At 40.5% G+C, this 12,073-nt stretch overlaps 1 protein-coding gene across 1 annotated transcript in view; it reads left to right on the forward strand.

Moving 5' to 3' along the window:
• The first annotated feature begins 307 nt into the window (after positions 1-307).
• Positions 308-12,073, forward strand: part of LOC116737165 (potassium voltage-gated channel subfamily A member 1) — a 35,038-nt gene continuing 23,272 nt past the window's right edge. Inside the window, exon 1 of the mRNA XM_032590181.1 lies at positions 308-6,244. Coding sequence (XP_032446072.1) covers positions 3,901-5,628 — 1,728 coding nt within the window. The 5' untranslated portion in view covers positions 308-3,900 and the 3' untranslated portion in view covers positions 5,629-6,244. The remainder of the gene's footprint in view (positions 6,245-12,073) is intronic.

Genomic DNA, 12,073 nt, shown 5'->3' on the forward strand with positions numbered 1-12,073 from the left:
GAGGGTCGGCTATTATCAGCTGCAGCAGCAGCTCTGAGCTGCATCTCTGTAATTAGAGAGCTAATTTGTGAGCTGCAGTCGTGGTGGATGCTGGTCGTTAATGGTTACCTGTTGTTATGGTTACCGTCTCCCTCTGAAACCACCAACAGGACCTGAAGCACCACAGATGATGGGATTCCTCTCAGTCTCCCACACATGCACACATTCACTCCTGACGTTTGGGATGTTGGCGTTTCACCTCCAGCAGGTTTTTTTTTTTATATTTTCCCTTTTTAGTTTCTCATTTTAAACTGAATAAACATTTCATTTCATTACATAAAACTCACTGAAAAACAAAGTTTAGGTTCATGTTCTTTTTTCCCCCAAAGAGTGGAGTTTATGTTGTTAGTTTTCTGTTAGAAGCAAATTTTACATCTTTTATTCCAAAAAACGTCTCACTAAAAGAACCCAGGAACAACGAAGAAGCTTAAAGTGTTGACTACATGTCAAACAACGGATAAATCTTTACCGCTAAATGAAACATATTTAGTTGAATCTTTTTCTGCATCTAAAAAAATTTGCAACATTAAAATCTTAACTTTGTTTCAGAAATTTAATTAATAATAACTTGTAAACAAAATACATTCATTAAATAGACTGACATATGTTCCTAAAAGTTAGTTTACTGGAGATGCACCAAAATCTGGAACAAACTTCTAGAAAACTGTAAAACAGCTGAAACACTGAGTTCCTTTAAATCAAAACTAAATACCCACATGTTTAGATTTGCTTTAGAACCATAATAATTAGAACACTGAACAAAATATTGGATGTTTATTGATGATTTTGTTGATGTCAATCGACTGATTTCTCAGTTGGTGTTTTTCTGACTTGTTATTTTTGTGTTTTTCTGATATGGAGCACTTCAGACTGCCCTGTGAAATGTGCTACACAAATAAACTTGATTGATTCTTTAGTGCTGGATTTCTAGTTAAAACAGGGGTGTCCAAACTTTTTGTCACGTCGGCTAAAATCATCGAGTGAAAAAGACTTGAGGGCCAAAAAGTTTTTTTTTTACCCACTCAATAATAAACTAAACATGCAATATTTAAATTAAACAACATAATCACATTTGTTGCTGGAAAAGGACTTGTAAATTATTCTAGATCCAAACCTTAAAAAGGGCTCTGCTGATTTGCCTTATTAAAAATAGTTTTGCTAACTTGATAGCTGAAAAAAAGACCACAGTTTAATCCATTTTTATGAATAGAACGATGTGATTTGTCAAAATTTGTTTTATTCTTTGAATGTGGATGTTATTTTGTTTAGTCAAGAAGTTGTTTCTTCAGAGTTTTGTTGATTTGAGTTTAAGTTCAGTTGGTGGTTACCATAGTAACCAGTAACTGCCAGCTCCTCCCCTTTTCTGTTGCCATCGGTAACTGTAGAACTTATTAGGATCAGCTCCCTGTTCCCTTTACAAGTATTATATTTTAACACATATTTAAACAAATTTAATCATATACAGTGTTTTATTTGTAATTTTGCTATATTTTGTATATGTTTTCAACTGTTATTTTTATTAATGTTGTCCATGTTTCATTTTACAAATGTCAACTGCTGCTAACTGCTATTAAATGCTCGTTATTTAGGGTTATTTATTGCATTTTATTTAATGTATGGGGCAGAAGCTGCTGGCTGATGTTAACCACTAACTTGACTTTCAGTTTTATTAAAAAATTAAGTGAACCTGAATGTGTCTGTCGTGAAGTCAACCTACTGGACCTGAGACGAACATAGAAGGGTTACAAATGCAAGATTAAAACACCATATGTGAAACTGGAAACATGAGTTTCTGTGTTGAACATTTGGCTTTTTCTCCTCTACCAACGTCTCCTTTCATCTTTTTTGTACCCAAAACCATGAAGCTCCAGTTTCACATGCTCCACTCTGTCGTTATCCGCATGACAAACTTCATGAAGTTTATTGTAAAAGCGCCCTAATGGCCGTATCCAGTGCGTGAAATCGCTGCGTTGCCAGTGGCCAGTCACACAGTGAGATGGATGGGTGATGACGACTCATTATTCATGGCTGCGGCAGTCTGAGGAGAGTGCATTTAATCCAGGGGCGGGAAGATGCACATATTTCTTATCATGATTAGGCTGCAGCATCAGATAAGGAACAGGATAAATTTAGTGCTCGCGCTTTGTTTTCTAATCCAGCCAGGGGGCGAAGAAAGTAACCTTTTAAATAGGTCACCTTCTCTGCTTTTAGAGACAACTGAACGAGCTGCCAGCGAGTGTCTGCGTGTTTGTGTCCTTTACAAGGGGAAGAATACATTTCAGACATCCAGCGGTACATTTAGAGCGGGCCTCAGCTAAAGGGTAACCCGGGTTCTGTTTTTATTTTAAAAAATATGAAGCAAATGAGGAAAAATTACACCTTTGCTAGTTTGTAGTCGGAAAGTCCTGAGCGAAGCAAATGAAGAATAATTCAGAGGTTAATGAACCGATTTCTGAACTATTAGCTGTGTTTCCATTAACATATCTTTTGCTTTTATCATTCAGATGTGTAGTTTCTGATTTTCTTTTAAAGCATGCATTGCTTGAACTTTAGCAAAACATCTAAATGCCTCAATGCATTGAGTTGCTGCAACTGGAGAGGTACAGCTAACGCAGTATGTCCTGATTAACTGAGCTCCAGAGTGCTGAGTACTGCTTTCAAACTGGAGAATGAAAGCAGTTTGTAATTGTAAAGAAAAGAGGAGGGTCTTCAAAGCAAGAAGGACAAGAAACATTGGGACAGGGAGCAGAGTGTGGCCCCGGGCCCCGAACTTTCCGCCAGAGAAGAGAGGAGGACACAAAGGCAACAAGGAGGCTGGAATGAAAGAGTCTACAGACGCGTCACATGGGATGAGGTTATCTGAGGTCAGACTGGAGAAAGGTGCATTTTAAAAACAGGAAAGGGTTTGGATTAGGTAAGTCGAAATATTATGAAAAAAAGTTGGAATAATACCAGTAAAGTCATAATAATCTTAGAATAAATATGACAAAAAGTCTTGCTATTATGAGGATAAAGTTGTTATAATGTGAGAAAAAAAAGTCGAAATATCAGAATAAAGTCAGACAATAAGGTCATACAACAAATGTCAAAACATTACAATAAAGTTTAAACATTACGAGAACAAAGTCGTAAAATGGTAGCAAAACGTCGTAATAACACCATAAATCATGACATCAGCAGAATGGTCATAATATGAGATTAAAGTCAAAATTTTGTCAAAATTCTGAGATTAAAATAAGAATTTTATTATTATTATTATTATTGGTGGCCCTTATCCTCTTCTGTATATACATACTTCAAAAAAAATCAATGACTTGTGTTTGTAAAGCCCCTAAATGTGAACAAATTTAAAGAACTATAAAAATCTTCCGATGTGCTGTTCAGTAAATGTTCTTTATTAATCTGATCATCAGTCAGTTTGACTTCAAAATTGGTTAATTTCCAAGAAATAAGAAGATGTGCGATGAATCCTGCAAGAAAGCAGAAAGCTACTCTTGGATCATGAAAACTGTCAGTGCGCGCAACAAAGAGAGAGAGAAAGAGCGAGAGAGAGGGAGGAAAATAGAGAGAAACAGAGAGAGAGAGATTTTCAGCGGCGGCTGAGCGCTTAAACCGCCCAGGAACATTTATCCAGCCAACTGTCTCATCCGGGTCTTCCTCCTCCTCCTCTGGGTTTAGAGTTGACTTTCTTCTGCGCTTCTTGGAGCGGCAGCAGCAACACATGCCTGCCTGTGCAGCGGAGCCGCGGCTGTGATTCAGAGCGCAGCTCCGTCTACATCACCGGCTCACCGGGAGGATGTCCGCCGCGCCGCTCAACAAGTCCCCGCTGTTTTTCCCCCGTTAACCGTTGATGGCGGCGGAATGGAGATAGCCTTGGTGAGTTTTGAGAACGGCGGCGCTAAGGGGAGCGGCGGCGGAGGAGGCGGCGGCGGCAATGCCGAAGAGAGCTGCCGGAACGCACTGGAGGTCCCTCAGCCGGGGTTTGTTCAAAGTGGACTGGGAGAGGAGTTCGGTAAGGAGCTGAACACCCGGGGGAGTCCCCAGCAGCAGCAGCAGCACCAACAGCAGCAGCAGCGCAGCCCCTGGAAGATCAACGACATGAACAACACTCTGAGCTGCAGCGAGAACGCCATGGATGCGCTTTTACGCGCGGACCACAGTCCCCACCTGTTCGACGAGGACATGCTGGACATGGACATGGACACCGAGAGCAACGAGAGGGTCCTCATCAACATCGCCGGGCTTCGGTATGAAACCCAGCTGGGTACCCTCAACCAGTTCCCGGACACTTTGCTGGGAGACCCGGCCAAGAGGATCAAGTACTTCGACCCGCTCCGGAACGAGTACTTCTTCGACCGCAACAGACCCAGCTTCGACGGGATCCTCTACTTCTACCAGTCCGGGGGGAAGATCCGCAGACCCGTGAACGTTTCGATCGATGTGTTCGCGGATGAGATCCGGTTCTACCAGCTGGGAGAAGAGGCCATGGAGCGGTTCCGAGAGGATGAAGGGTTCATCAAGGAGGAGGAGAAGCCGCTGCCGCAGAACGAGTTCCAGAAGCAGGTCTGGCTCATCTTCGAGTACCCGGAGAGCTCCAGCCCGGCGCGGGGCATCGCCATCGTGTCCGTGATCGTTATCACCATCTCCATCATCACCTTCTGCCTGGAGACGCTGCCGGAGTTCCGGGATGAGCGGGAGCTGGCGGTCAGCAGTCGGCTGGACAACAGCACCGCGCCCCGGCCGTCCCTCACCTTCACCGACCCCTTCTTCATAATCGAGACCACCTGCGTCATCTGGTTCACCTTCGAGCTGATCGTGCGCTTCTTCGCCTGCCCGAGCAAGTCCGAGTTCTCCAAGACCATCATGAACATCATCGACATCATGTCCATCATGCCTTACTTTATCACGGTGGGCACGGAGCTGGCGGAGCAGCAGGGCCAGGAGCACCAGAACGGCCAGCAGGCCATGTCGCTGGCCATCCTGAGGGTCATCCGCCTGGTCCGGGTCTTCCGGATCTTCAAGCTCTCGCGGCACTCCAAGGGGCTGCAGATCCTGGGTCAAACCCTCAAGGCCAGCATGCGGGAGCTGGGTCTGCTCATCTTCTTCCTCTTCATCGGGGTCATCCTCTTCTCCAGCGCCGTGTACTTTGCGGAGGCCGACGAACCGGAGTCCCATTTCTCCAGCATCCCGGACGCCTTCTGGTGGGCCGTGGTCACCATGACGACGGTGGGCTACGGCGACATGCGGCCGGTGACTGTCGGGGGGAAGATCGTGGGCTCCCTGTGCGCCATCGCCGGCGTCCTGACAATCGCGCTGCCGGTTCCGGTCATCGTCTCCAACTTCAACTACTTCTACCACCGGGAGACGGACCAGGACCAGTCCAGCCTGAAGGACGAGCCCAGCGGGGGGCCGGAGAGCCCAGAGGTGAAGCGCAAAGGCAGCAGGACGTCGGTGAAGTCTCAGGATGTGGAGAAGAACGAGTCCGACGGCGCTTCGGTGGAGAAGGCGAACATTAAAGCCAACAGCAGCATGGACTTCAAGAAATCCCTTTACGCGTTTTGTCTTGACACGCGGGAGACGGATCTGTAGCCCCGCCGGGTCGGGCTCCTTCTGACCCATGAACTCGGTTCTGACTAAAACTTTCCTCCCACATCCATCAGTGCATGCATGCAGCAGAGCGGCCCTTTAAACCTGCAGGAAAACATGAACTCTGCGGGCTGCAAGATGAATTAGTGGGAAATGGGACATCAGGCCTCAGCAGAGGATAATCAGGGACAATCAGGACTCTGGATAATTACTGGACATGGCGGAGGATTAACCACACTCTGTGTACATAATGTAGGAAGAGAGAGGGGGAAAATACTTTATTACTTCCTACACTTAGTCATGATGTTTACATCAAGCAGATGTGTACATATTCCCCACATCAAGCTGGAGATTTTTGGATTTGGTGTTAATTTCTTCTCTTTTTTGGAAGGATAAAAGTCTATTTTTGAGATGCAGACACTCAGGTTTTATGGAAGAGCTGAAATATTTTTTTTTTGTAACTGAGAGTGGACCTCAGCCTTGTCGTTTGTGTCCGATTCGTTTAAATTAAAGAACTTTTTATTTGCGAGGGGGAAAATAATGGACAGAAAACAAAGAACAGGAGCCAAGAAGAGACGACAGAGCAGAAAGGATGTGGAGAAATCGACTCTGAAACCAGGTTAGTGCTAAACAGAAATCTTCTTATTCACGCTCAAAATGAACATTGTTGGCGCTCTAAACAAAAAACATAAGGACATTTGCACTGTATTTATGGAAAAACCTATTTTCTTTTGATTTACTGAAACTAAATACATAACAAATTCAAATCTTTGGTTCCAATCCAGCTTCGATTGTTTAAATGAAATTCGATCCGGGCGAGATCTTTTACTGTTCATCACTACAATCACAAGAACATTTAATTCTTACAATTTAAGTTAAAATTACCAGATTTTTCTTAAACAGTGGTTCCATTTACTCAAATACTTCAAATTAAAATTAAACAACTTCAATCTAAGTAGTTAAAAGTTTTTAAACTTTTTTTAAAACACAATGGATTATTAACAGATGTTTTAGTTGTTTACTAAATATAAATCTTCATTTAGCAAACAGTAAATGTGAAGAAAGAACTCCAGTTAGATGCTCCATCCTTACTGTGGTGCAGCATGGTGTTGGCAGCATCATGATGTGGGGATGATCAGTGACAGGAAAGCTGGTTAGAGTTAATTAATGGATAAGTACAGGAAGAAAACTGGAGTAAAAGTTCACCTCGTTTAGCTCAGTGGTTCCCAAAGTGGGGGTCGAGACCTCACTTTGGGACGTTAAATAACAAATGTGGGGTCATGAGATCCTCAAAAGAAATGACAATAAATACAAATTATAGTGTTAAGTGATACTCATGATGTGTTAAATGAGATTTAAAAAACAGTATTTTAAATAGATAAATCTTTATGTATCAGTGGTTGAAGCATTTTTTTTTTTTTGTGATTCTGTTCACACAGAAAAAGTGTGATTTTTTTGCCTATGTATCCGACTTTTTTATGGCAGTCTTAACGACTCAATTCAAACCCTTTCATTTAAAAACAAATCTGATTTGTCCCACCTCCACATATGGGACTAAACTAGTTTTCAAAAGCATCTGCTGTCTGGACCGTCACGTCGCATTTCATCCGACATGCGTCATAATTCTGCACCAGAAGAAGCCAACGAGGTAAACCCAAATGTAAACAAAGTTTATTTCGTCTAATGATCTTGTCACAATACTGTCGGCTCCCATTGCTGAATCACTTTAAAATGGCGGCGACCATTATTCATAAACAGTGTGTTGCTGTGTGACGTCTGCGTTCTTCTTCTGCGACTCACTTTGTCGTTGTAAACCGTTCAGAGAGAGAAGTCTGATTGAAACCACATTTCATTATGAACAAATAAAAACAACAGATTTCAGCAAATCTGCAGGTCATGATATGAATAGTTTAATTCATACTTAGAAATCTTATAACCCGAGGGACAAATCCCATGAAATGGTTTAACAGTTTCAGATCAAACAAACAAAAACTCTTAATTCTCCATCTAAATATGAAAAAACTGCCTTTTATTTTGTTTACTTCAGACACTCCTGTATCTGAATTGAACACTTTAAATAGGCTGTAGTTTAATTTATAAATGAATACAAACTTATAAATTGAGCATAGGTAAAATCTATATGTTAATATTTGTTCCATACTGACAGGTTTGCTCATTTAAATCAATTTTCTTGCTTCTTTGGAAGAACATTGCATAAATTTCGCATGTTTTAAATTCTGTACGGAGTTAATTTCATGCATTTATGGCTGTAAACTGTTTTTTAAACATTTATCCTTTTTCTTCCACTACTTAATGCATAATATGAAAAAAATTACACCATATATATTAGTTTTAAAATGATGATTTCATTTCATAGAGGAAAAATATATCCAACACTGTTTGTAATTAAATTTCAGTTCACAAAAAATCCAAAGAAAGTCAAAATAAACGGAAAGATGGTGAAATATTGCTAAATTTTAAGCTAACATCTCTGGTCTGCCTCATCTCTGCTCTTGAGTTTACAGCCAATCAGCTCCAAGGAAAATAAATGGCAATCCTGGATTGCCTGCTTTGGCAAACCCAACCAATATCAGGTCAAATAGCATTGCACTTATTAATTTCAGCTTTTTTGCAAATAATTTGGAGTTACAGTCCACAGAAAAATCTGCAAACACAAAACAGCAAACAAGCGGGGGCCAACTGTACCAGCAGTCAAACATGGTGGTGGCAGTATGATGGTCTGGGGCTGCTTTGCTGCTTCAGGACCTCAACAACTTGCAATAAATCCCCAAATAATGTATTCAGCTCTCTAGCAGAAAGTCCACCTCTGAAAAAGTCTAATAAAATTTATTTGTTGGAGTAGTCTAGTCAAAGCCCAAACACAGATTTGCTACAAAGCAGGGTGGGTCAAGATTCCTCCAAAATTTTTCAGATAATCTCATGGTGAGTTTGTTCTCCTTTTAAGTGTAAGTTGTATTATTTGACTCACTATGAACCCCTGAGCAAGATGGCGGCCACAAAGTCAAAGAGACAAACTCAGACTGGATGAAAACCTGAATAAATCTCACCAAAGCACCAGAAAAGTATCACTGCTACATCTTGGAATTAAAACCAAATCTATAAGTTGGTAACTGTAGGAACAAGACAAACTTCGGCCGGTGGGAAGTGGATTTGTTTTTCCGTTTCTTTGGTCAGAAGCTGCAGAGGACAGATGGAGTCTGCAGGCGCGTCAAGCCGTCAGCTGTCACAGCGTTTTCCCTGCAGCAGATGGGAGCTTCCTGCACTTTTGTCCCCAGAGTCCCCGAAGTGCTTCAGGCTGAGGCAGAAGCGTCTTAAAACCTGAAAACACTTTGGATATTTATAGAGCATTTAGCGAAGCAAGCTGCTGTCAGAAATGAAGTTCTCTCATTTAGAGACATTTTAGTCGTTCACACAGGAGATTTTCTTCAAATTGTTCTTGAAGGAAAAAGTGGAGATGGACTCAGATCTTTGGTTCCAATCCAGCTTCGATTGTTTAAATGAAATTCAATCCAGGCGAGATCGATTACTGTTCATCACTACATTCACAAGGCCAAAGTGACAGAATCAACCGTGCTGTAAAGATAAGTGGAACGTCTGCAGCAACATTCAACTTTCATTGATCGTGAATCTGAACCAAAACATGAGTCGGTTACTTTCCCAGAATTACAGGTTGCCTTGAGAAATGAACAGGTTGCTTTCAGGGAATTTTCCAGTTGCCTTGAGAAACAGGTTGCTTTCCAAACCTTGCAGGTTGCCTTGAGAAATGAACAAGTTGCTTTCAGGGAATTTTCTGGTTGCCTTGAGAAACAGGTTACTTTCCCAAAACTTTCACGTTGCCAAGAGGAACAGACAGGTTTCTTTTCCAAACCTAGGGTTAAGGTTAAGGAACTTCCAGGTTGCTTTGTGAAACAAACAGGTAGTTTTCTGAAAATTTGTGGAGATGGACTCAGATCTTTGGTTCTGAGTCCAGAACTTGTGGAAAGGATAGGTTGCTCTCTGGGAACTTTAAGGTTGCTTTCCCAAAACTTACAAGTTGCCTTGAGGAACAGACAGGTTTCTTTCCCAGAATTTACTAATTGCTTTCCCAGAACTTTCAGGTTCTCCTGCAGAATGGTAAGACTGCTTTCTCATAAGTTTCAGGTTGCCTTAAGGAAGTGCTTTCCAGAATCTATACTTTACCTCCCCAGAATGTACTGAATACTCTGCTGAATCCTTCAGGGGAATTTATGAAACATACAGAATACTTTAACAAAAATAATAGATTACTTTGCCTGGATTTACAGGTTACTCCCAGAAAACTAGCATGTTGCTTTCCTGGAACGTAAAAGGAAAACCTGAAGGTTTTATAAAGGTTCACCGAAGGTTTAATAAGCATCAGAACCAAATTATAGGTTACAATCAAGGCATTGAACTGAAGTTTGGTCATATTCAATAAATCAGAATATTCACAAAGTGAAACATCACAAACTGATATTTTCAAGCCTTTATTTCTGTTAATTATGATGATTTTCTGCTGAAAACATTTAAATCCTGAAATGTGGACTTAATACATGCTCAAAGATTATTTTCAAAAAGTATGTTTATTCCGACAAACCGACCTCATAGGAACATATATTATATATGTTATTGAATATGACTGTATATGATGAATATTCATTTGACGAAATGAGTAAAATCTCCCTGTCAGGCTGTTCATCTGTCTAAAAATGTCAACCTGCAGTTTAATTTGTCTTTAATCGTCTCGGCAGCTTTCGTCTTTCTGTCATCATCCATCAGCTGCCTCCACCTCCATCTGAACCTTTCAGGGACACTTCTGTTAGTTTCTGGGAGCGATCCAGGTCCCCTCGCTGCCTGTATCCGGTTGGATTATATAACGTTCCCATTTACTCATCAAGTCATCCACTTCCAGCTGTATGAGCTGCTTTTTGCATAAAGAAAACAGCCTTTGAGCTTCATGGCTGAACAGGAAGCTGCAGGATGAAAACCTGTCCTGCAGATCCATGAAGCTTCAATATTAGGCGCCATCTTTCAAGTGAAAATCACAGAGTTAGCCTCCAAACCTTATAACTTATTGCTGTTCATCCATTTTTAGCTGTTTGGAAGTAAATATTTAAATTTTGTCTCGTTATCATCCCAAATGTAAGCTGCTTCACACACTCCTAGGACCATTAAACATCCCTTACGGTCAATTTAAGCCCAACAGTAGACAAAGTTTTGCCTGGTTATGTATGCAAACCTACAATGCCCATAAAAATAGGCTGTTTTAGACGTTTCATTGCTTCTACAAATCCATCATAATCAACAAAAACTGACTCTTTTGACAACAGAAGAATCCCTTTAATGTCAAACTGAACTCTAATTCCTCATTAAAATACAAGCTAGAAAAGGATAAGGGGCCTAAATGGTTCCCAGTGGAGTTCCAGTTTAAATTTTGTCGCAACAACAAAAAAGGTATTTTAGTCAGAGATGCGGATATTTTCAATGCATGACTGTAGTTTGTAAATATTCAATTCTTTAAATGATCCACTCAAGCAAATTGATTGATTTCTACTAAATAACGACAATAAAAATATTTTACACAAAATATGTGAACAATTTCTCATTAAATGTTAACTTTTTTTTGGTAAATGTTTGTAAAACATCAAGATGGACATTTGTAGATTCATTAAAATACAAAAAAACAAAATGGCAGAGGGCCTAAAATGGTTCCCTGTGGGGTTCCAGTTTAAATTTAGTCACTTATGGCAAAAAAACAAGTATTTAATTATGAAATGCAGATATTTTTAATGCATCAGCGTAGATTGTAACTTATTCACTCAAACAAATCACTGTTACCTAAAAATCCAAAGTACATTTATCTGAGTTTTCTTTTTTAAATGTTTTAGGGGGTAAATCTTTATATAACACTTTAAAAAAAGAAGTTTTTCTGACTAAAAAATTGATTGTTTAAGAAATGTTGCAAATATATTTTTTCTAAAATTATCACCATAGTTTTAAAATGTATGTTTATTTGATTTATTTGGGTTTTTAGTCATAAATTTTTCTGCTTTAGTTGAAGCAGAATTTCTTCATAAACTTCACCATAATGTGGAACTTTGTCGTTTATTTCAGGCTCCAACAGGTTTAAACGTAAGACAAAGTTCCCCACGTATAAAGCAATGAGATCTAAAATGAAATGACTGTGTTCTGCTGGACCTATCAATTAGCCAGATCTAACTGGACTTTCCAGGAGGACCGGACAGCAACCAGTCAGCAGGAGTTCTGGCAGAGATCCGGCTGCCGTGTAATCCGGTGCTGATTCAAATTAGTAGCAGCCGTCTGTTGCTGGCAGCTGAATAAAAATCAACCCAGAGAGGCTCAGTGACAGAGAAAACACAGAAAATCTGATTCATATCTCAGATTTCTGATCATCTGAGAGATAAAAAAA

This window comes from Xiphophorus hellerii, chromosome 17, assembly GCF_003331165.1.
Source record: "Xiphophorus hellerii strain 12219 chromosome 17, Xiphophorus_hellerii-4.1, whole genome shotgun sequence".
NCBI classification, from domain to species: Eukaryota; Metazoa; Chordata; class Actinopteri; order Cyprinodontiformes; family Poeciliidae; genus Xiphophorus; species Xiphophorus hellerii.